Source organism: Alexandromys fortis, unplaced genomic scaffold (genome assembly GCF_014885135.2).
Source record: "Alexandromys fortis isolate MF-2015 unplaced genomic scaffold, M_Fortis_MF-2015_v1.1 scaffold_29, whole genome shotgun sequence".
Lineage (NCBI taxonomy): Eukaryota > Metazoa > Chordata > Mammalia > Rodentia > Cricetidae > Alexandromys > Alexandromys fortis.
This window is the reverse complement of record NW_026067891.1, coordinates 6,494,551-6,516,403: the sequence shown is the minus strand read 5'-3', so window position 1 is coordinate 6,516,403 and position 21,853 is coordinate 6,494,551. Positions and strand designations below refer to the sequence as shown.

General features: G+C 45.9%; 1 protein-coding gene across 2 annotated transcripts; it reads right to left on the bottom strand.

Moving 5' to 3' along the window:
• Positions 1–387: 387 nt before the first annotated feature.
• On the bottom strand, positions 388–21,341 carry Dnaja3 (DnaJ heat shock protein family (Hsp40) member A3). Of its 2 annotated transcripts, XM_050129866.1 has the most exons (12): positions 21,099–21,341; positions 18,672–18,802; positions 16,912–16,995; positions 13,917–14,117; positions 12,555–12,707; positions 10,679–10,826; positions 10,218–10,282; positions 8,423–8,551; positions 7,229–7,344; positions 6,330–6,427; positions 1,311–1,427; positions 388–745 (listed from the first exon to the last, which is right to left on the bottom strand). In XM_050129866.1, the coding sequence occupies exons 1-11, from the start codon at positions 21,307–21,309 to the stop codon at positions 1,324–1,326; spliced, it is 1,440 nt and encodes a 479-aa protein (XP_049985823.1). In that variant the 5' UTR covers positions 21,310–21,341; the 3' UTR covers positions 388–745; positions 1,311–1,323. The 2 variants fall into 2 exon arrangements, with proteins under 2 accessions (XP_049985823.1, XP_049985896.1); XM_050129939.1 differs by lacking the exon at positions 1,311–1,427 and having other exon boundaries at positions 21,099–21,339.
• Between the last annotated feature and the right edge of the window lie 512 nt (positions 21,342–21,853).

The following is a 21,853-nucleotide window of genomic DNA, read 5'->3' as shown; positions in this document are numbered from 1 at the left end:
AGAGGCTGGCGGCTGTCCCACATGACCAGTAACTTTGGTCCAGCAGGGTAGGACACATCTTCCACACCTGACTAGAGCAATCTAATCAGTTGTCAGGCAAGCTGCTTCTGAGGTGAAGTGGAGAGAGTGACTGAGTTGCCCAAGAGTGCCTCCAGGGCCCTAGCACCCACTCTCCAGCAGCTTGGTACCTTCAATAAAACAAAAGCAAACAAACTCCAAGGGGAGTGACAGACACCTCAACAGACCCTGTCAGGGAGGATGGCACTGGCCGGGGTATGCTGCCCCTAGGTCCTAGAGGACAGCCTGTCGGGAAGATGTATTTCAGAGCCTCCATGAGCTTTGTTGAAAGGGAAATTAATCACTTCACAACGCTGTGCAGCTTAAGGCTTCATTTTAAGCTGTAAGCACGGCCTTTAATTTGTTAAGCTCTCTACTACATGCGATTCCATGTTTTTACTGCTGCAAGAAGAGTCCAAGTGTTTTACCCTGTCTGGGCCAGAAGCAAGCCACCTACCAGTGGAGAGGATATTTCTACCAGCCCAAAGGCCACACATCACTGCGTAGGGGCTGTCACCATGACCTTTATGCAGAGGTGTCATCACGTAGTTTTGCTGTTACTAGGTGGTTCAGAGGGCTCTGTAAGCAGGAATCCCCCGAGCTGCTGTTCTGGGGTCCTCCTGTGTCGGATGCCCTGGCCGTGGAGAGGGGCTGCTGCTCCTGGCCTAGCTTCCAGTAGACCGCTTTCCTGAGCCAAGGAGACAAACAGTTATACTCCACACCTCAGAACTCATCCGTGTGAGAGAGGCTCTGTTAACCCCTGGAGAATGGCTGTGTTTGGGGGTCAAGAGCCCCAGGACCTGGGGTGAGCACAAACTGTCTCCAGGCACAGAACACAAGCGCGACCCAGCAGCCCCGGACCTGCACAGTGCCACGCTGACTGGATACAACAGGGTGCTAAAAAGCAGGTCAGGTGGAGGAGATCTGAGTTTTAGGCTTGGCTCCGCCACAATTTGCCTTCTGTACTGTGGGCAAGCTGGTCCTGCCATGGAAGGACAGAGCCCCTGGGAAATTCAACCCATCGAGGAAGGAATCTAAATTGAATCTGAATGAAGATGTTGACCACTGCAGCCTGCTTTATCCTGATCTGCTCTAAGGACTTAGAGGACACCATATTTGCTACACTTTTGATTGGCACTGCTTCTGACTTTCGGGGTAGGGTAGGGTGGGGTGGGGTTTGATGTTGATTAAAGTGACCAGAAGAGAGATTAGTTCACAGGAAAACAAGGAAGACCGCTCACAGGTTTTCCTACCTCAGCAGGGGTATCAGGAAGTAAACATTTTCTTAAGTTTGGAAAGGAATCCCTCATTGTCCTCCCCAGCCTCTCGCCTATCCTTGCTTCCTGCGGAGCTATCCATGGTTCTGCCACCTGGGCACAAACAGCAAAAAGAACCAAGGTCAAGACCACACACCTCCTTACAGCAAATGCCTGCCCCGCCTACCCATGTCTAGCTGCTCCAGGGCTGGCATCAAGGAGTAGCCAACAGCCACTCTCAGGCTGGCAGGGGGACCTCGGGTGTTAGCCTGAGCAAATGGACACTCAGGACATCACAGCTCTTCCTGAAGTCAAACCATAGGAGGGAAACAAGAAAAATGGGAGGGAGAGGCACTGTCTGCAACCTGAACAATAACAACAAAGGCAAACTGGGGCCAAGTCACACAGGTAGCTCATCACCTTCACATACTTGATGTGTACACAGAAACAATGTTGTCAGGTCCACCTAGAGTCCCAGAGCCAGACAGCAGGAAGTAGAACTAAGCTCAAACCTAGCCCACCAACCTACTGGCTACAAGATAATCAATGAAGCTAAAAAAAAAAAATCCAATTTCTGAACCCACTGTACATTACACACTGTCTATGTTGTACATACTGACATGCCCAAGATAACCAAAGAGGAAGCGACTCTTACACAGAATCCTCTGCTGTACCCTGCCTTGTCTCTCTCAATGCCAGTGAGGTGTATATTACTCTGACATCTACCCCCACTGCTGCAGATAATGCACAGCTGGCTGGATGGTTTTTAGGGCAAAGACTGAGGTTACCCAGCTCTGCACAAGAAACTTGCCAACCTTGAAAGACGGAGGCAAACCTTGGCTATGAGTTAAGCTATACACCTATAACATTTTGTGTGCTTTGACTATTCTTTACGTGTGACAAGGTGTCATAGCCCAAGCTGGCCTTCGACTCATTTTGTAGCCCAGACTGGCTTTGAACTATTAGGCCTTCTGCTCCACTACTCCTAATTATAGGTGTGAGCAACCATGCCTGATAATTTCCACATTTATTAAAATTGTGTGTGTATATGTATGTGAGTGGGGGTGCAAATACAGCTGCATGCAAGAGTATGTACGGCGATCAGAGGACAACTTGTGAGGGTCAGTTCTGTCTTTCTACCAAGTGGGCTCCAGGGATCAAACCCAGGCTGTCAGGGTTGGCAGCAAGCAGGCTTACCTGCTGAGCCATCTCCAAAGTCTTACGGCACATGTTTTTAATGTTGCTGATACATGTTGCCTGTATAGTGTACAACCAATTAAAAGAACCTGGTGTGGTTGTATATACATTTTTTAAAGATTTATTTATTATGTATAGAGTGTTCTGCTTGCATGTATGCCTACACACCAGAAGAGAGCATCAGATGTCACTATAAATGGTTGTGAGCTAACATGTGGTTGCTGGGAATTGAACTAAGGACCCCTGGAAGAGCAGCCAATGCTCTTAACCTCTGAGTCATCTCTCCAGCCCTAGTTGTATATACTTTTAATCCCAATATTTAAGAGGTAAAAACAAGCAAATTTATTTGGGTTTGAGTCTAGCCGAGGCTATAAAGTGAGGCCTTATTTATAAAAGTAAAAATAAAATAGCCCCAGCTTCCAACAGTTAGCAGGTTTGAGTCAAGTGAGGCTCTTTAGCGGGAGGTATCCAAAGCTCAGAGGCACAAATCTGGGAACAAGGGTAGGGTGGGGTCTGTAGTTTTGTGGAACACTTGTCCTATAACACAACAGCCACTGTCATAGTAGCTAGGACTTTAATAATCTTGAAAGATGGATTAGGGAGAGGGTCATGAGACCCTCCTCACTCCCTCACGTACCTCCTGCTGACTGCATGTAATTCTACTCCACAGTATGTGTTCTCGGGAAGGTTAACTGAAAGGGGAACTCCATGACGCTGCTTCCATTACGTCGCCATCCATGTGCAGGACTTTTCTGCAGTGTGATTCTTTGGGGGGTTACCAACATTCCTGTAAGCAGCCCCTCACTCATGTCTGCAAGTAAACCTTAAAAATTCATGAGTCCCCAAGCTAGACACGGGCATAAATGCTTTCGTCTGTCGTTGGTTCCCTACCTGGGATGAGGAGACATTTGCTCACACAACATAAACAGCAGGACCACAGCTCACGCTGACGGACCCGTGTGTGCCCTTTGAAAAGGAATGGTGTTCTGAGACAAACCAACCGAACAAAAAATACATGTAAGGGGCTGGAGAGATGGCTCAGAGGTTAAGAGCACTGGCTGCTCTTCCAGATGTCTTGAGTTCAATTCCCAGCAACTACATGGTGGCTCACAACCGTCTATAATGAGAACTGGTGCCCTCTTCTGGCCTGCAGGTAGCACGGAGGAGGCAAAACACTGTATTCCTAATAAATTTTTTAAAGCACGCAAAAAATTAATCTTTAAAAAAATGGTTGAAATCTGGGTAGCTGGGTGGATGTGGCATATGCCTTTAATTCTAGCACTCAGGAGGAGGAGGCAGGTGGATCTCTCTCAATTTGAGGCCAGCCTGATCTACACAGTGAGTTCCAAGACAGCCTGGGTTATTACATGGAGAAATTATGTCAAAAAAAAAAAAAAAACAAAGACAAACAAAAAAATCTGGGTAATCAACAAAACGAGTAGGAACATATCTGAGCTCTAGCTTTGCACAGAATCTAGGCCCTGCACAGCACACTGTGCACTTTCTGACTTGAGGTCCAGAGCCCAGGTGTGCCCTGCTTCAATTCTGAGCATTCCCTTTTCTACTACAGAAAGGTGTAAGTAACATAAATGACTCTTAACACAACAGCTCTATAAACCATGGGCTTCCCATCCCTCCTGAGTCTCCTAAGACAAAACGTGCAACGAGTTTTCCATTCCATGTCTTTGGTAAAGCATGGCCCAGGTAGTGTGTCAACACTGTAGATGACCTCTTATGGCACTTCTAATACATGCCACACTACTGGCTTTGCCACTTGGCCTCACCAAACTGCTTAGAAGCCCTATATATTTTTGGTTTTTTGAGACAAGTCTCACGTAGCCCAGGCCTGCCTAGAACTCATTACATAGTGGAGGATGATCCTGAACTCTTAACTCTACTGCTTTATCTCTGAACTGCTCAGATAATTAGTGCTACTGTTTCTCTCAACTTAAAAAGGTGACTGTCTAAGGCTTCACAGCTAACCGCGACAAAGCAGGACCAAGAACCATCTGACCACTAAACCTAGCCTCTGAGTGGGGCAAAAAAATGCCTCACTGTCACCCCCTTCTCCCCCAGTTCTATTCCTCTTCTTCCCCCCGCCAAAACACGGTTCCTTCATGTAGTCCTTGCTGTCCTAGAACTCACTCTGTAGACCAGGCTGGCCTCAAAATCAGAGATCCTCCTGCCTCTGCCTCCCGAGTGCTGGGATTAAAGGTGGGCATCACTACTACCAGGCTTAATTTATTATTTCATGCATGAAAACAATGTACCTTGATCATATTCACCCCCTCCCTCCCGTCCAACTATCCCCAGCACAAACACTTTGAAATTCTGAATCATATGTTGGTGACCAGTTCTGAGGGCTAAACAAAAGTAAGCAGCTCTATGAAGGTAGCATTTCCTCTCAGACTCTGCTTTCTGAGGGCTAGCTTGGGGAGGAGGAGGTAGGATGTACCCTAGGTACCAGGCTGTGAATATGAGCCCTTGGCTTCCAAGGCTGCTGTTGCTACTTCTTTTGAGGCAGGGTGGTCTCGAACTCCCAATTCTTTTGCCTTAGCCTCCCTCCCTGAGAACCAGGATTCTAAATTTGTGTCACACAACTGGATCTAAACCTGTTTTAAGTAAGTCTAGGACACACTGTACTTGAGTGTAAGCAGGAAATTGACTGCTCCAAGGAAGTCTGTTCAAGGTTAAAGAGAACCACTCAGTGCTCCCAGTGATGCTTCCAGCAGGAAAGTAATACAGGAGGAAGGCTAGGGAATGCAAAACATTTCTAGTAAAATTCCAGTTTCCCCATAACTCAGGCAGAAGGGTCTTGAATTCCAGACCAGTCTCGGCAACACAGAGAGCAAGGCTGACTTATAGACAAAACCCAAATAAAACAATCAGCTGAACAAAAGTCCAAATCAAAAGCAAACAAACAAAACCCTGTAATTTTGCTAACTGTCTGAAATAAGAGGTTGAGTCTAGGAAAAACTGACTATTGGTGAAGTGGCCTAGAAGTGGTGCTAACATGCAGTGCAGTACTGCAAGTGGGTTAAACATTAAAGCACTTGGTGTTTGGTTAAGCTATAGACACAGTCTGCTGGGATTTCCACGTCCACTATCATCTCTTTCAGAGAACTCATCCTCCCTGTACTCACTGCAAAAACTGCCCAGCTCTAAACACACAAATCTAAAGCCATTCTAGACCGGAGAACTCCATCCAGGTTCCCACAAAACAAAATGATGCAATGAGGCAGAAACATGTGCAGCCTGGGCACAGCCTGTCCCAACCTGCTGACCAACAGAGGCCTCAGCTACGGGGACAGCAAAGCTCCAGCCCAGACATGAGCCACTCGTGTTCTCAGAGCATGACATCTGACCTTGGGTAACACGTTCACTGACTCAGGAGATCAAAGCTATCCCGTGTCCTTGATAGCTTTTAACAGTTTACTTTGGAATCCTGGTAAAGCATTTGAGGTCAGGAAGGCACAGATCTGTCCAACTGATTTCCCTCTTAAGCTGTTACAAAGAACTCTTGGAGGGAAGTGCCCAAAGTCACAAGGCAGATGGCAGAACCAAGGCTAGAACTCAGAACAGCAGCTCTGAGATAGAGCTGTGGGCAGGAGGCAGTCCTGTGGTTTCTAAGCACACGCATGCAGTGAAAGACAGAAGCTCATTGGGGTACGGTCTCACTCCCACGGGTCACCTCTTCCAATGATACTTTTGGGGGCCTGTGGGAACTCAAGTAGAAATCAAATGTGTTGTGAATTGTCTGTCAACCCTTCAGAGATTCGGAGGTCCCTTATGTCACCCCATTATTCCCAGGATCCTTACCAGTACTTGTCTGAGTGACCCCATTTACTGTCCCCTCCACATCAGTCTCATCCTCGGCATAGCTCAGGATCAGGTTCTGCTGCCTACGGGTTAGCCTCCTGTGGACCAGTAACAGTTAGAAGCCAAGCACTTACGCCACACAGCTCTGGAAAGGACACAATGCAGCTAAGTTTCTTGCTCAGGCGGGGTACACACCAAGCTAGTGGTGAGAGGGACTGAGGGCCACATCTCTCTACAACTTTGAGTTGTTTCAACTGTCATCACTGTTATGCTAGCCACGTACAGGGGTGAGGATGGGGTGTCCGTGCTGTATGTGTGTCTATGGGCAGCAGGTAAGAAAGTAATCTCATGCCAGGCAGTGGTGGCACACACTTTTAATCCCAGCACTCATGAGGCAGAGGCAGGTGGATCTCTGTGAGTTCGAGGCCAGCCTGGTCTACAGAACGAGTTCCAGGACAGGCACCAAAGCTACAGAGAAATCCTGTCTCAATGCCTTCCCCCTCTCCACCAAAAAAAGGAAGAAAAGAGAAGAAAATAACCTCACAAAAGGCACAACAGCTGGAACTGGTTTCCCAGGTGGAGGAGCAGAGCACAGCACATGCTGAGTGCCACAGCACTCTGTCCAGCACACATCAGGAGTTTAGCACCTGTGTAGTTGACACTTCCCCAACACAATGAAGCCAACCTGCTAGATCCACTGTTCAGATGGGAAATATAGGCTGGACAAAACTGACTTTAAGGAAGAAAAAAACCTGCGCAAGACAAGAGCTCAAAGGGCAGCAAAACTGCTGTGTGCTGGATGCTGTGTGTGGCAGGTAAAAGGCTAGAAGGGTACTTGCTCACTGTGTCTGTGTGTGCGGAGTCTGGCCATCTTGGCCACAGTCTTAGTGGACACTTACTTCGGAACTCTGATCTTGATGTGAATGTAGTGGTCTCCATAGCCATAGCTATTAATCCGGGGGATGCCTTTCCCAGACAAGCGAATCTTCTGGTCTGTCTGAATCCCAGCAGGGATCTATTGAAAAAGGAATGCATTGATGTTCCCTGGTCCCCACTATCCAAAAATAAAGCATTTCACTATACAGAGAAAAGCATCTTCAAAGAAGGATTTGCACTGGGTGGTCAGAAAAATCTAGCCACATTTGTGGACAGCTGAGTCCACAAAACAGATGTGAGGAGTGAAGCAAAAAGACTTGGGAGCAAACAGCTGAAAGCAAGTATGAGCCTGAGCTTGCTCCCTTACTCTGGGGGCTGCACATCAACGAGCCTGGTGGAGAGCCCACAGTGACCACAGGCATGGCCTAAGGCATGCCCAAAGTCTCCGTACCCAGAGTCTGAAGAAAGCCCTGATATATAAATATATAAGTATAATGGTATTAGGGTGGGAACAGGAAGCTGGCCACTACAGCTGCAATTAAAACTAGAGGTGGTCTGGAAGCTGGAGATAAGGCTCAGTGGTTAAGAGCACTGGCTGCTCTTCCAGAGGACCCAGGTTCAATTCCCAGCACCCACATGGCAGTTCACAACTATCTGCAACTCCAGTCCCAGGGGATCTGCCATCTTCACACAGACATACATGCAGGCAAAACATCAATGCACATAAAAAATAAGTAAATCTTTAAAAAACAAAACAACAACCCAAAAAACCTAGAGGTGCTCAAGAGAGTAAGACACCCGCCCCCACAGACCAGAGGAGGGATGTGAACAAAGAGCACTTGCTGCGGTTGTAGTAACAGAGGAAGAGGAGACAGACAAAGAACCGTTGCCAACAGTAAACAGAAAGGCCTAGAGTGGTAATTACTACTCAAGGAACAGCCTAAAGCTGTTAGTGTCACAGGCTCCAGTGTCTCTTCTTCTCTTAGAATCCGTAACAGGCTGGACACTCAGGTTTGGGACCACCTCAGCTTTTTCCCATTTTAGAAAAGACTAACTGGGCATGGTGGCACAGACATGTAATCACAGCACATGGAAGGGGAAGGCATCTGGATTCAAGATCAGCTTAGGGTACATACACAAAAAGCATCAGTCTCAAAAAGAAAAGAAAGAGAGAGGAAGGAAGACTGACAAGGTGCCAGGGTGCAAAGACCTCTTACCGTCACATTGATTGTCTCATATAAGCCCTGCGCTTTGGCTGTACCCCCAAGAATAGCTTGAGCTATTGAAATAAAGAGGTCGGAGTGGATGTCTGCGCCGTCCCTCCGGAACACAGGGCTTTTCTGCACCTAATGCCAAAGAGAAGACAAGTGTGAGCACTGTGGAAGTGCTGCGTGAGGCTGGACAGCAGCCATGTGTCCTGCTGACCTGAGCTTGGGGCCCCTATGCACTTAAATAAGATAGCACAGGGAGACCAAACCTGAGCAGTGGGAGAAGCACCCCAGGGCTCTGGAGGGACACATCCTCCATGCATACTGCACAGCAGGGCACTGTCACTCAGCCTCCATCACAGCCTTTCAATTATAAAAGTAAATAAGAATGCAATTTGGCATTCTAATTTTCCCCTAAATCTTATCTAATTAGAAAGATGATTAAACACAGACCAATACATCTACAAAGATAAAAATGATTTACAGGGGCTAGGGAAGTGCCAGCCACACAAGTATGAGGATCCATAACACTCATGTAAAAGCTGAGCATTGGCCAAGTGGTGGTGACGCACGCCTTTAATCACAGCACTGAGGGGGGGGGGAGACAGAAGCAGGAGGATCTCTGTGAGTTCAAGGCCAGCCTGGTCTACAGAGTGAGTTCCAGGACAGTTTCACAGAGAAACCCTGTCTTGAAAAAACAAACAAAAAAAACTTCAACCAACCAAACAAGCAGGAAAAGCTAGGCCATGGTAGTAGACATTTGTGAGCCCAGTCGCTGCTCTGTGTGTGTGCCCGCTCGTGTGCAGGTGGATCTCTTGAGCTCACTAGCTAGAAAGCCTGGATGAATCAATGAACTCCATCTTCAGCAAGAAACTGTCTCAGAAAATAAGGGGAGAGGAATCTTAATTACCTGTTTATCTTTGTGGTGCTGGAGACAGAATACATGGCCTTGCACACACAGGCACACCACCACTAAACGACAGCCCAGCACCTACCTTCATCTTCGACGTCTTAGTCAAGAGGACTCACTCTTCAAGCTATTTTTATATACTGTGCTATCTTTGGTTTGAGAGGCGATCTCACTATACATAGATTCCAAATTCATGGACTTATGTAAACCTAGGCCTCAGCCTTGCACGTAGTGAGACTCCAGGGAAGGATCACCATACCCAGCTTTGCCAATGGGTTTATTTTTATTATTTGGAGGAGATGGGACGTTTTTTGAGACATGATCATCAAACCAGGCTGGCTTCAATTCTCTGAGGTCGAGGATGACTTTGAATTTCAGATCCTCCAGCTTCTACTTCCCAAGTACTGGGATTACAGGTAACACCATTGCCAGTTTTATACAGTGTTGATGACCAAACCCCAGGCCTTGTACTTTACAGCTTGTAACAATCTGCTTTCCTCCCCTCAAGTACCCGTGGTTCTTTCCTTCTGAAGATTGATAATGTTCTTTTGTTTGTTTGTTTGTTTGTTTTGTTTTTTTGAGACAGGGTTTCTCTGTAGCTTTAGAGCCTGTCCTGGAACTAACTCAGAGATCTGCCTGCCTCTGTCTCCTGCGTGCTGGGATGGGATTAAAGGCATGCACCACCACCACACCTGGCTATGTTTCTAACTTGTTGGTGTGAGGAAGTTTCTCTGCATCCAGACATGAAAACAAGAGCCACTCCCCAGCAGCCTTTCTTGAATTTGGAACAGTGACACCTTGGCACATGAACTGTCTGCCTCACTACAATGAGGAACCTCAGCCGTATCCACTGACAGAACAAGGACCCAGAGAAAGTGACAGGCAAGCACCTACCCTGAATGTGACAAAAATTTCTCGTTTTCCCACAGGCATCCTTATGGTCTGACCATCTTCAACTCCTAGGAAAACAAAAGTCCCAAATAGCAGTTGTGGTAGGGGCCTCGCACAGTGATGTCTACCCAGGAAACCCACTTGACCAGGTTTCTTGTCTTATTTTGGAGATGGAGTCTCCTCCTGGAATTAGCAGCTGTCACGACATAACTAGCTGGTCTCCTGTTAAGGCCAGTCCTCACTGCACGAAGACAGAAGAGACAGGACAGAAAACCGGAACAGGAGCTGCAGCATCCCAAGGTGGGAGCAGAGTGGGCGTACTGTAAGGATGACTGGTCTAAAGGAAGACTGTAACAGATTCTAGTTCCTCCTCCATCCTGGGACCCAGGCCCTAGGTCTAGCTCTGCAATCATGCAGACAACAAGGCACAACAGAGCTGGCCCATCTCCCGGGCAGTGGCCCACCTGCAGGCACAGGGATCGTCACTCGCTTCTTCTGCTTGGCTTGTCCTGCTCCTCTGCAGACCACACAAGGATTTGTGATGATGGAGCCCCGGCCACTACATCTCCGACATGTGGAACGCATCACAAAAGGGCCTGTATTGATAGTTTCCTGAGGAAAAGAAGGGAAATGCTGAGTATGAGGGTGCATTGTTTTATGAAAAAGTGTTTTATTGAGGGTTTATCTTCAGGTTAAGTGACACAGTTCTATGATCCCAACATATGGGGCAGGGGTAAAGGCAGTAAATTAGGGGATCAAGGCCAACCTGGGTTACAGGAGACTCTGCCCACCCCCAACTCACAATAAGGAGGGTGGATAAGAATAAAATACATCATATACATGTTGTGAGCTGCTATGAGGGTGCTGGGAATTGAACCCAGGCCCTCTGGAAGAGCAGCCAGTGCTCTTAACCGCTGAGCCATCTCTCCAGCCCCAAGGATGGACTTCATGTGTGCATGTGCTACCATAAAACACACTGCCTAAGGAAACAGCTATAGGTGCCTCACACTGCTAATTTGAACTTTTTTTTTTTTTTTTTTTTTTTGAGGAAGAGGGCTAGACCCAAACTTGCTATGTAGTGGAGGATAAGCTTGAACTTCTGACTCCACCTTCCAAGTGCTGGGAGTACAGGTATATACTATCACACCCAGTTCTAAAGTCAAAAAAAAATTTTTAATTAAAGATGTAGCTGCTGGGAATTGAACTCAGGACCTCTGGAAGAGCAGAGTTCTCAAAGCTCTTAAGCTCTGAGCCAGCTCTCCAGCCTCAGACATATCACTGACTGGCTTTCTCTGCACCATCTCCCATGTATACACGGTGACTCACAACCACCTGGGGTTGAATTCAAGGCTTTAGCTGAGCATGATGACTCACATTTGTTCTCATAGCACTAACGAGGCTGGAAAATGAAGATTGCCTCATGTTCAAAGTCAGCATGAGGTCTATATTCAGTTCCAAGCCACCCTAAATTAGAGTTAAATCCTATCTCAAACAAAACAATATATGAATTCATGGCTTGGTGTATACTAAGAACATGTTCACCAATTAGAAACAATCCCAAGAACTCTAAATATGGAATGCCTGTACATGGTAGAGAAAAAAAATTCTGAATTTGAAGCTAGTCTGGTCTATATAACAGGTTTCTGATCATCAGAACTACATATCGAGACCCTGTCTCATTAAATAAAATAAAATGTTGGGCAGTGGTGGCATACACCTTTAATCCCAGTGCTCAAAGGTAGAGGCTGGCAGATCTGTGAGAGAGTTACAGGACAGCCAGGGATATACAGAGAAACCCTGTCTTGAAAAACAACAACAATGACAACAGAAAAAGCCCACATATATAAAATGGACAGACAAGACGGCTCAGCAGGTAAAAGCGCTTGCTATACCAAGCCTAACGACTTGAGTTCAAACACTGGGTCCCACATGATAAGAGAACTGACTTCCTCAAGTTGTTGTTTGAATGCTACATATAGACCATAGCACACATGCACACACAATAAACAAATAAATGTAATAAAAAAAGATTTCTAAAAACTATAACCCGACATGATGACACGTGCTTATAAATTCCAGCACTCCAGAGCCTGAAGCTAGAAGTCTGCCTGGCTTAAAGAGGAAGACCCTGCCCTCTGACAGGGAGGAATACTAGCACTTGGAAGGTGGAGAAAAGATTACAGGTTCAAGATCATCCTCAGTTAGCACCTAGCCCAAGCCCAGCCCCAGAAATCTAAATAAAGGACGTCCTAGAACAGAGAAAGGAATGGTTGGAGCAGCATAGGCAGGTAACAGGGAAACATTTCCAGGAGGAGTGGGGGAGCGGCCCCGTACCCTTACCATGCCGGAGCCTCCGCAGTAGTGGCAATGCTGCACTTTGGTTCCAGGCTCATTCCCCTTGCCGTCACAGCGCTCACAGGTGTCCGTGATGTCCACAGTGAACTCCTTGTTGACGCCCTTGGCAGCTTGATTGAAGGTCAATTCCATGATGTACTGAAAGGTATGGCCTGTCACTCTGCTGTTTCAGGACAGGAGGACCCTGGCCAGTACCTGTAGGTACTCCATAACTACCAAACACATGCACATGTATACTCTACCAGGTCAGTAAGAATAGGTGCTATTGCCGGGTGATGGTGGGGCACATGCATTTAACCCCAGCACTCGGGAGGCAGAGGCAGACAGATCTCTCTGAGTTCAAGGCGAGTTTCAGGACAGGCTCCAAGGCTACAGAGAAATCCTATCTTGAAAAAAAAATAGGTGCTGTTCACTTAGCTGACCCAGCTTTACACATACGGATTTTAAAATGTATTAAGTGAAAATTAATTCTTCAAGAGCTGAACACAGGACTAATATCTGCATGTGGCGTTTGCTTTGGCCTAAATCTAGAGTATCTCCCAAGGGCCAAGGCTTGGTTTTCATCTTAGTACAGTGTCTGGAAGGCAGTGGACCTTGAAGAGGTGTGGCCTGGTGAGATTTTATGTCACTGGAGATGTGTCATCAAAGAGGATTTGGGTGCCGGTCTGCACTCCTTCCCTTCACAATCAGGATCAGGTGAGCAGCCCAGCTTTCCCACACTCCCCGCCATTATATAAGGCCTTACCCAGGCCCTGAAACAGTGGGACCAACAGACCCTTCATTCAAATCTCAACCTTCCTCATGCTGTGACCCTTTAGAACAGTTCCTCATGCTGTGGAGACTCCAACCATACAATTATTTCATTGCCACCTCGTGACTGTAAGTTTGCTACTGTTATGAATCATGATCTATATCTGACAGGCAGCCCCACAGGTGGAGAGCGCTGCTCTAGATAAAATCATTCTGCCATGATTCTGAGGGCCTTCAATGCCACCTGACTGTTAATAACATCACAACGTACACCTTCATTACTACCTACAGGGTTTTTCCAAATATTCCTAAATTTCTTCTGCCAAATGGCTGCCTCTGGATCATTCCATTGCCTTTCTGAGAAACAGAAACTAAACACTGTCTCACTTTTGCTTAAAAGTTAATCATTTAAAATAAGGCACACTGTACACAATGGCACACGTCTTTTAATCCCAGCACTTGGGAGGCAGAGGCAGGCAGATTTCTGTGAGTTCGAGGTCAACCTGGTCATAGTGAGTTCCAGGACAGCCAGGGCTACGATGTGAGACCCTTTCTCAAAAACACAAAAATAAATTTAAAAATAAAGAAAGAACTTACTTCCTGAGGCTGATCGAACACAGTCTGGAAATCTCCAAAAGAAGATGATGAGAACTCCCCAAAGATCTTCCTGAATAGCTCTTCCGGGTCAACAGAGGGCCCTCCTCTCCACTGGCTCTGCCCAGAGCTGCTGGCTCCAGGATCAAAGCCAGCAGAGCCATAAGTATCATAACGCTTCCTCTCTGCTTCATCAGACAACACCTACAGTGAAAGATGACACAGCAATCAGGCATTTCTGGGTCTTCTAAGGCTCAGGGACATAGACAACAGCTCACGCCACATAAGTCTATCACATTTACTAAGTGGTCTTTTTTTTTTTAATTAATTTATTTATTATGTTTATAACATTCTGCCTGCATGCATGACTGAACACCGTAAGACGGCACCAGATCTCATAACAGATGGTTGTGAGCCACCATCAGGGCCTCTGGAAGAACAGTCAGTGCTCTTAACTGCTGAGTCCTCTCTCCAGCCCCCTTACTAAGTAGTCTTATGTGCAAAACATTCTACAAAAGCCAGGCATTGTGAGTGGCGAATGCCTGTAATCCCACCAATCAGAAGGTTAAAGCAAGGAGATGAGCTTGAAGATAGTCTGGGTTGCACAGTGATACCCTGTTTCAACAAAAAACAAAATCACATTGGACCTCAGTGGTGCGGCATTTGTTAAGCATGCATACAGCCCTGGGTTCAGTCCTCAGGGCAATGAAAACAGGAAAATAAAAAAAAAATGTAAAAATTAGTTGAGTAGTGGTGGTGTATGCCTTTAATCCCAGCACCCAAGAGGCAGAGGCAGGTGGATCTCCGTGACTTCGAGGCCAGCTTGGTCTATAAGAGCTAGTTCCAGGACAGCTATTCAGGCTTGCAGCCCCAGACCAGGCTGCTATCACTGGCCTCCCATTCAAAGGCTTCCAGCTTCTTACACGGAGCAGCCACCAGTTTCTCTGATGTTACAACCTACAGGTTGTCAATGTGGTACTCCTCAGCAGATGATCTTTTTTACAAATAATTTTTATGAGCCTGGCATGAAGACTCATGTCTTTAAGCCCAGCACTCAGGAAGCAGAGGCAGGCAGATTTCTCTGAGTTCAAGGTCAGCCTGTCTACAGAGTGAGTTCCAGGACAGCCAGGGCAGTTACACAGAGAAAACCTGCTGTGGAATATTAGCTTAAGACATGCTACATTTGATTATTCTATGGAATATTTGTTTAATGACGATTTCGTTTAACTCTGTGAAGCTATGCTACTTTGCCTGCCTAAAACACCTGATTAATAAAGACCTGAATGGCCAATAGCAAGGCAGAAGAAAGAAATAGGCAGGTCTACCAGGCAGAAAGAATAAATAGGAGAAAAATCCAGGCTGGGGTAGAGAAGAGAAGAGGAGGACATCAGGGATCAGGGGCTGGTCACCCAGCCACACAACCAGTCATGGAGTAAGAAGGGAAGAAAGACATATATAGAAATAAAGAAAGGTAAATAGCCCAGAGGCAAAATACAGAAGAGAAACAGGTTACTTTAAGTTAGAAAAACTGGCTAGAAACTGGCTAACGCCAGGCTTTCATAAGCAAGAATAAGTCTCGGTGTATTTATTTTATTTGGGAGCTGGGTGGTGGGCCCCCAAAGAATAAAACAAACAAACAAACAAAAGCCCAACAACAACAAAACCCTGTCTTGAAAAACGTAATAATAATTTATATTTTATTTTATGGGTATGGGTACTTTGTCTACATGTATGTCTACATACCACTTGTGTGCCTGATGCTCTCAGAAGTCAGCAGAGGGCATTGGATCTCTTAAAACTAAAATTATAAGGTGTGATGGCACACACTTCTAATCCCAGCACTTGGGAGGCAGAGGCAGGTGGATCTCTGTGAGTTCGAGGCCAGCCTGGTCTACAAGAGCTAGTTCCAGGCTCCCAAGCTACAATGAAACCCATCTCGAAAAACCAAAAAAAATAATAGAAAGAGAGAGAGAGAGAGAGAGAGAGAGAGAGCAAGCAAAAACCTTGGAGTGTTGTAGGTGGTTGTGAGCTGCCATGTGGGTGCTAGGATTGAACCTGAGTCCTCTAGAAGAGCTGCCAATGCTCTTAACTAACGAGTCATCTCCACAGCACTCTGCCCCCCTGCAGCTGATCTAAAAAGCTAATTTAATAAATCTTTTATAATTACATATATCCTATTAGTTCTACTTCTGTAGAAGGCTCTAGCACAGATTAGCAGGGGATAAAACCTTCATACCTGAGTTGTGACTCTTTTTATAAGTGGACATCTACTAGTTCCTTGAACATAGAAACTCTTGACATATGCAGAACCCCCTAGAGTCAATCAAGTCCAAGAGGAATGGTGTGGTGGCCAGAATGAAAGTGGCCTCATAGGGTCACAGGGAGTAATAAAACCCTAACTAAAACAAATGGCCATTCTCCAATAACTCCGTAATTGGTCAGTGGCTCTTTCACAGACATGTTTTTCTGTATTTTTATATGATATTCTACTTTTAAAATTGCTACCAAATAACGGCTAGGTCTGACTGGGATGTCTCAAGATCAGCTATCAATATGAATTACCCAAGGAGCTTTACTGATACAGACGAACTCTGTTCCTGGTTTTGTATTGAGATGGGCTGTGTAGCCCTGGCTGCCCTTAAACTTGCGGAAATTCTCCTGCCTCAGTCTCACCACTGCTAGAATTACAGATTTACCACCACTCCTGATCTCTCCTTTTTTTAAAAAAAATTATATCTATTTATTTTGTGTACATGTGTGAGTATTTGAATGTCATGGCACTCAGGTGGAGGTCAGAGACAATCTGTGAAAGATGCTTCTCTCTGTCCACTATATGGGTACTGGAGATTGAACTCAGGTCATCAGATTTAGCAGCAGATCCATATACCCACTGACCCATCTCACCAACCTTGTTTCTTCACTGAGATTCTAATTCAGCAGAACTAGCATAAGACTTCAGCAGGGACAGACTGAACCAGATGACACGGCAAGTTCTTACCTCGTATGCTCGTGCCACTTGGGTAAACTTTTCCTTGGCTTTGGGATCATCCTTGTTTGAGTCCGGGTGATATTTCTTGGCAAGCTAAGGGGGAAGAAAGTACATTACTATAGATATAAAGCAGAACCCAAATACTTGCCGCAGTTATGACTCTTTACAGCATTTGTCTCTCTTAAGAGAGCAAAAAATTCTTTTGTGTGTTTTCAAAACAGGGTTTCTCAGGATAGCCCTGGCTATCCTAGAACTCACTCTGAGGACCAGGCTGACCTCGAACTTGAGAATCCACTATCTCTGCCTCCCGAGTGCTGGGATTAAAGGCATGTGCCACCACTGTCCAGTGCAACATTTTTTTTATTTTTATTTATTTATTTATTTTGAGACAATGACTCTCTGTAGGTTTGGTGCCTAGAACTCGCTTTTGTACACCAGGCTGTCCTTGAACTCACAGAGATTCACCTGCCTCTGACTCCCAGTGCTGGAGTTAAAGGTGTGTGCCACCAACACCTGGCTTTTTTTTTTTTTAAAGATAGATTTAATTATTTATTTATTTTATAGTGTTCTGCCTGCACACCAGAAGAGGGCACCAGATCTCATTACAGATGGCTGTGAGCCACCATGTTGCAGGGAATTGAACTCAGGACCTCTGGAAGAGCAGTCAGTGCTCTTACCCACTGAGCCATCTTTCCAGTCCCAGTGCAACTAATTCTTAAAACAAGATTTAAAACTTGAAAAGAAATCATTCTTTTAAAGATCTACATATTTCTCATCTACCAAAAGTCTTTCAAAAATAGTTAACTAAGATCTGGAGAGATGGCTCAGGGACAAAAAGCATTTAACACTCTTGCAAAGAGCTGGATTTGGCTCCCAGGACCCATATAACAGCTTACAACTGTCTAAAACTCCAATTTCCAGAGATTTGATGCCCTCGTTTGACCTCAGAAGGCACCAAGCATACAGGCAGTACACATACATACATTAGGCAAATACACATTCACAGAAATTAAATCTTAAAAGTTGACTAGCTGGGGAATGATGGCCCACACCTTTAATCCTAGCACTTGGAAGGCAGAAACAGGAGGGTCTCTGAGTTCAAGGTCAGCCTAGTTTACAGAGTGAGAACAATCAGGGCTACAGGGGAAAACCTGACTAAAAAAACAAAACAAAACAACTAACAAACAAAAAACAGCATTAATTGATACTATATAGTGTACCAAACGCACCCAACACTTTATTTTTTCATATAACTCCACAGGATCAGCAGCTTGTGACCTGCCCAAGTGTGCTACGTACCAAGTCAATGGGGACCAGACAAGATCAACAGCAATCTGGGCTGAAGAGATGGACTGAACAGCAATCAGTGCTAAGAATACATACTTCTTTCCCAGAAAATCTGAATTTAAATCCCAGACATGGCAGATGGTTCACAGCTGCCTATAATTAAAGGGAATCCAATACCTTTGGTTTTTTGTTTTTCAAGACACAGTTTTCTCTGTGTAGCCTTGGCTGTCCTGGAACTCTATAGACCAGGCTGGCCTCAAACTCAAGAGATTGGCCTGCCTCTGTTTTCTGAGTGCTGGGATTAAAGTGTGTGCCAGCACCGCCTGGTAACCAGTGCCCTCTGTGAACACCTACATTCTTGTACACATGTCCATACACAGACACATACCACAATTTTAAAAATTAAAATAGACACATATATATATAAAGATCACCAGCAATCTTTCTACAAACTTGTCAGTCAATCTGAGACCAATACAGACCTCAAGATAGGCTTTCCTGATATCTTTCCGGCTGGCATTTCGGGGCACTCCTAATATCTGGTAATAATCTTCGGCCAAGGAAGCGCTTGTGTGGAAGGAAGCAGTATAAACAAAAGGGAAACTTTTTGTTCCTGGAAATGAAACGAGAAAGTCAGTCTGGGAATTTGTCCAACAAGAGGAAATTATAAATGAGCAACTATGGAATACCTGTGAAAGATCAAACAAGACTCAGCTATAGGGTCTGTTCTGTTCTGAGCATACTAGAGGCCAAACTCAATGAACTTCAAATGAGGGCACAACTTGGGGACATAGTTCAGTAGATACATTGCTTACCAAGCATGCATAGGGCCCTGAACCTGATTCCCAGCACTGAAAAAACTCAGCATAATGGTGCATGATAAGCATGCCCATAATCCTAGCATCAGGGAAAAGGAAGCAGATGACAGAAGTTCAGTTCACAGCTACATAGGAAGTTTTAGGACAGCCTGAAATACATGACACCCTGTTTCCAATTAAAAACAAAAACAAAGCCAGCTGGGTGGTGGATTCGTAGTGAGCCTATATTCAGCCTCCTCTTTACTTGATAGCAGCCTGGCTGGTTAACCTCCAAGTCCTTCCACTACCTAGAGGATGAGTCTATCAGTGGCAGTTTGGCTGTGAAAGCAGCTCCAACAACTGCAGCAGAGAACTTACATAAAACTGTGTAGATAACCACGGGGCTATACAAGGTAGATGTCTTTGAAAACCTAAAGCCACCAATAGCTAACAATATTAGGAAGAATTTGTTTAGTTAACTCTTTGGTTTCTGTTGTTGCTTTATCCAAGACACGTCCAGTAAATGTCTTGCTTTTTGTGAACACAGGATTCTTTTCCATGTTGTTTCAAGAATGCCCAATGTAAGTAGCACGTTACTGTTTTCTTTTGCTTGGAAGATTTTTATGTCATCTGATTTCATAAACCAAGCTTGAGAAATGAGCACAGATTAAAATTCCGGTGCAGAATCGATGACCTTAGATGTGGTATCAGGACACACACTGAGGGATGCCACTTCCACAAATGGAATCCCTTGAGATAAAATATGTCCACTGTAGCCTACAGGCTGACTTAACGAACTCAAACTGAAGTTCTTTAGTTCTGTTTTCATATAGAAGTAATACTTAGTGCCTGTCTATGTCTCTATGTCTCTCTCAAGCAAAGACGCAATCTTAAAAAATAATTCAAGGCTCTACGTTTGGTCCCTGGAACCACTACAAAACTAAGAGTTCAATACTTGCTTCCTTCATCTTCACTGAAGTGGTAAACACAGTATAAGGAAATACGAGGCCCGGGTGGTGGGAGTGCACACCTTTAATCCCAGCACTGAGACAGAAGCAGTCCGAGCTCTGTGAGTTTGAGGTCAGCCTGGTCTACAGGGTGAGTTCCCAGACAGGCTAGAGGGCTAGAGAGATGGTTCAACAGTTAGGAGCACATTCCACTGTTGTAGAGGACACAAGCTCCATTCCTAGCCTCTCAGAACAGCAGCTCATTACCTGCCTGAAACTAGCTCTTGTTCCATATATAAGACTCAAATAATTCTTAAGATATTTTTTTTAAAGAGAAAGACTGATCTGCTGATCATGGCCAATGCACTTCAAGGCTTACTGCACACTGATTTGGTATTTTCTCCAGCAATAAGGAAAGTAAGTGCCACGACAAGACTACCACTTTCCTGGTCTGTAACTTTTTCAAGTTCTTTAACATCTAAGCCTTTTTCTCCATAAAATGGAAGGGTAACCCAGGCTGTGGTAGTGCAGGAGGATCTCTGTGAGTTCAAGGACAGTCTGGTCTATAGAACGAGTTCCAGGACAAGCTCCAAAGCTACAGAGAAATCCTGTCTCGAGGAGGAAAAAAAAAGGAAGGGTAACTATGCCTGTTACATGAAATATTCTGAAAAACATACTTCATACACACTAAGTGTTCAATTAATTTTAGACTGCATTACTACAGGATTCTAAAAAAGACTGATGTGTGCTCCATTTACATCACGTGATGTTAGGGATGCAAACTGTGAAATGTCAATTCACGACACTTTCTGACCTTAGTGAAGACAAGCACCTGCATCTCCCCACATCTCTAGGTGCCTAGCACAAGCTAGAAAGTGAAGAAAATGAGGAGGAATAGGGCAAGGGAGCAGCGGCCTGGACAGAGAGGCGCATGTTGACAGAGGTGAAGGTTCACGGCCTTCGGAGCGTTTCACCACCTCCGGCTCCACGCAGCTCTTTCCCCTCGACGGCTTCTGGGTAGCCCGCACCTTGGTCTCTCTGCCCCCTGCAATTCTTCTCTCGATCGGGCAGATACCTCCATCCCGCTACCCCAGTCGTCAGAGCGAGGGGAGCTGCCCTTTCTAGTCCCAGGAGCCGCTACTCGAGATCTGGAAGCCTCGCTCACCTGTGAGGCGGACACCCGGTCTCAATGTCAGCAGCGCCCGGGGGCCGTGACCGCTCATGGAAAGCCCGGAGGCAGAGATGCTCAGCTTGCGAGGCAGTGATGTGGCCACTACGCCGCCCCGGGGCTGCTGGGCCCCTCTCCCCGCTGCAGCCGGCAGCCGGGGTATTCCCACCGCCACCAGCAACCAGCGTGGAGAACACCGCGCAGCCATCTTGACCCGGGGACACTGCGCCTGCGCGCCGCTAAGCCGGTCGCGTCTTCCGGAGGCGAGGCGTCGGCAGCAGGCTGGGCGCGAGCAGTGCGTACGCGCCATCGAAGGGTTGTGCTCGCGTATAAGTACTTTGCTCCGAGGATGTCATCTTGTATGTTTCCCTTGTATTGGGATTTCTGTGATGTACGATTGAATGCTGCTGCATTTTACTTGTGAGTGATGTATAGCAGTTATACTCTTCCAGCGAGCCTTGTCCTGGAAGAAACTACAAATCCCAGCAGACCACGCGGCGTCAGTATTGCAGATTCCGGCACTGCTTGCGGCTGATTTACCTTGACCCTGAAAATTACTTCTTATTGCGTGTTCTCTCAGAAAGTCTCCACCCCCGTTTTCGGTTGCAGGTTTTTTGTGTCTGATTATGTCGCAGCACAACTTGAAGCATTCAGCTCCGTCTTAAGTACGTTAGCCTTCTCCAAACCTGTAGCAAGAATTTCATAGAGTATTGTAACTGACTGTTATGTATCACGCACTTAGTTATCCACGT

Bases quoted from the DNA above. Each gene is read 5' to 3' on its own strand.
- Dnaja3 (XM_050129866.1), bottom strand. From the start codon at position 21,309: ATGGCTGCGCGGTGTTCTCCACGCTGGTTGCTGGTGGCGGTGGGAATA. The intron at 10,827-12,554 runs GTAAGGGTACGG...TCTTTTCCTCAG, and splicing joins ACTGCGGAGGCTCCGGCATG to GAAACTATCAATACAGGCCC. The intron at 6,428-7,228 runs GTAAGTGTCCAC...ACTGGTCCACAG, and splicing joins ATCAAGATCAGAGTTCCGAA to GAGGCTAACCCGTAGGCAGC.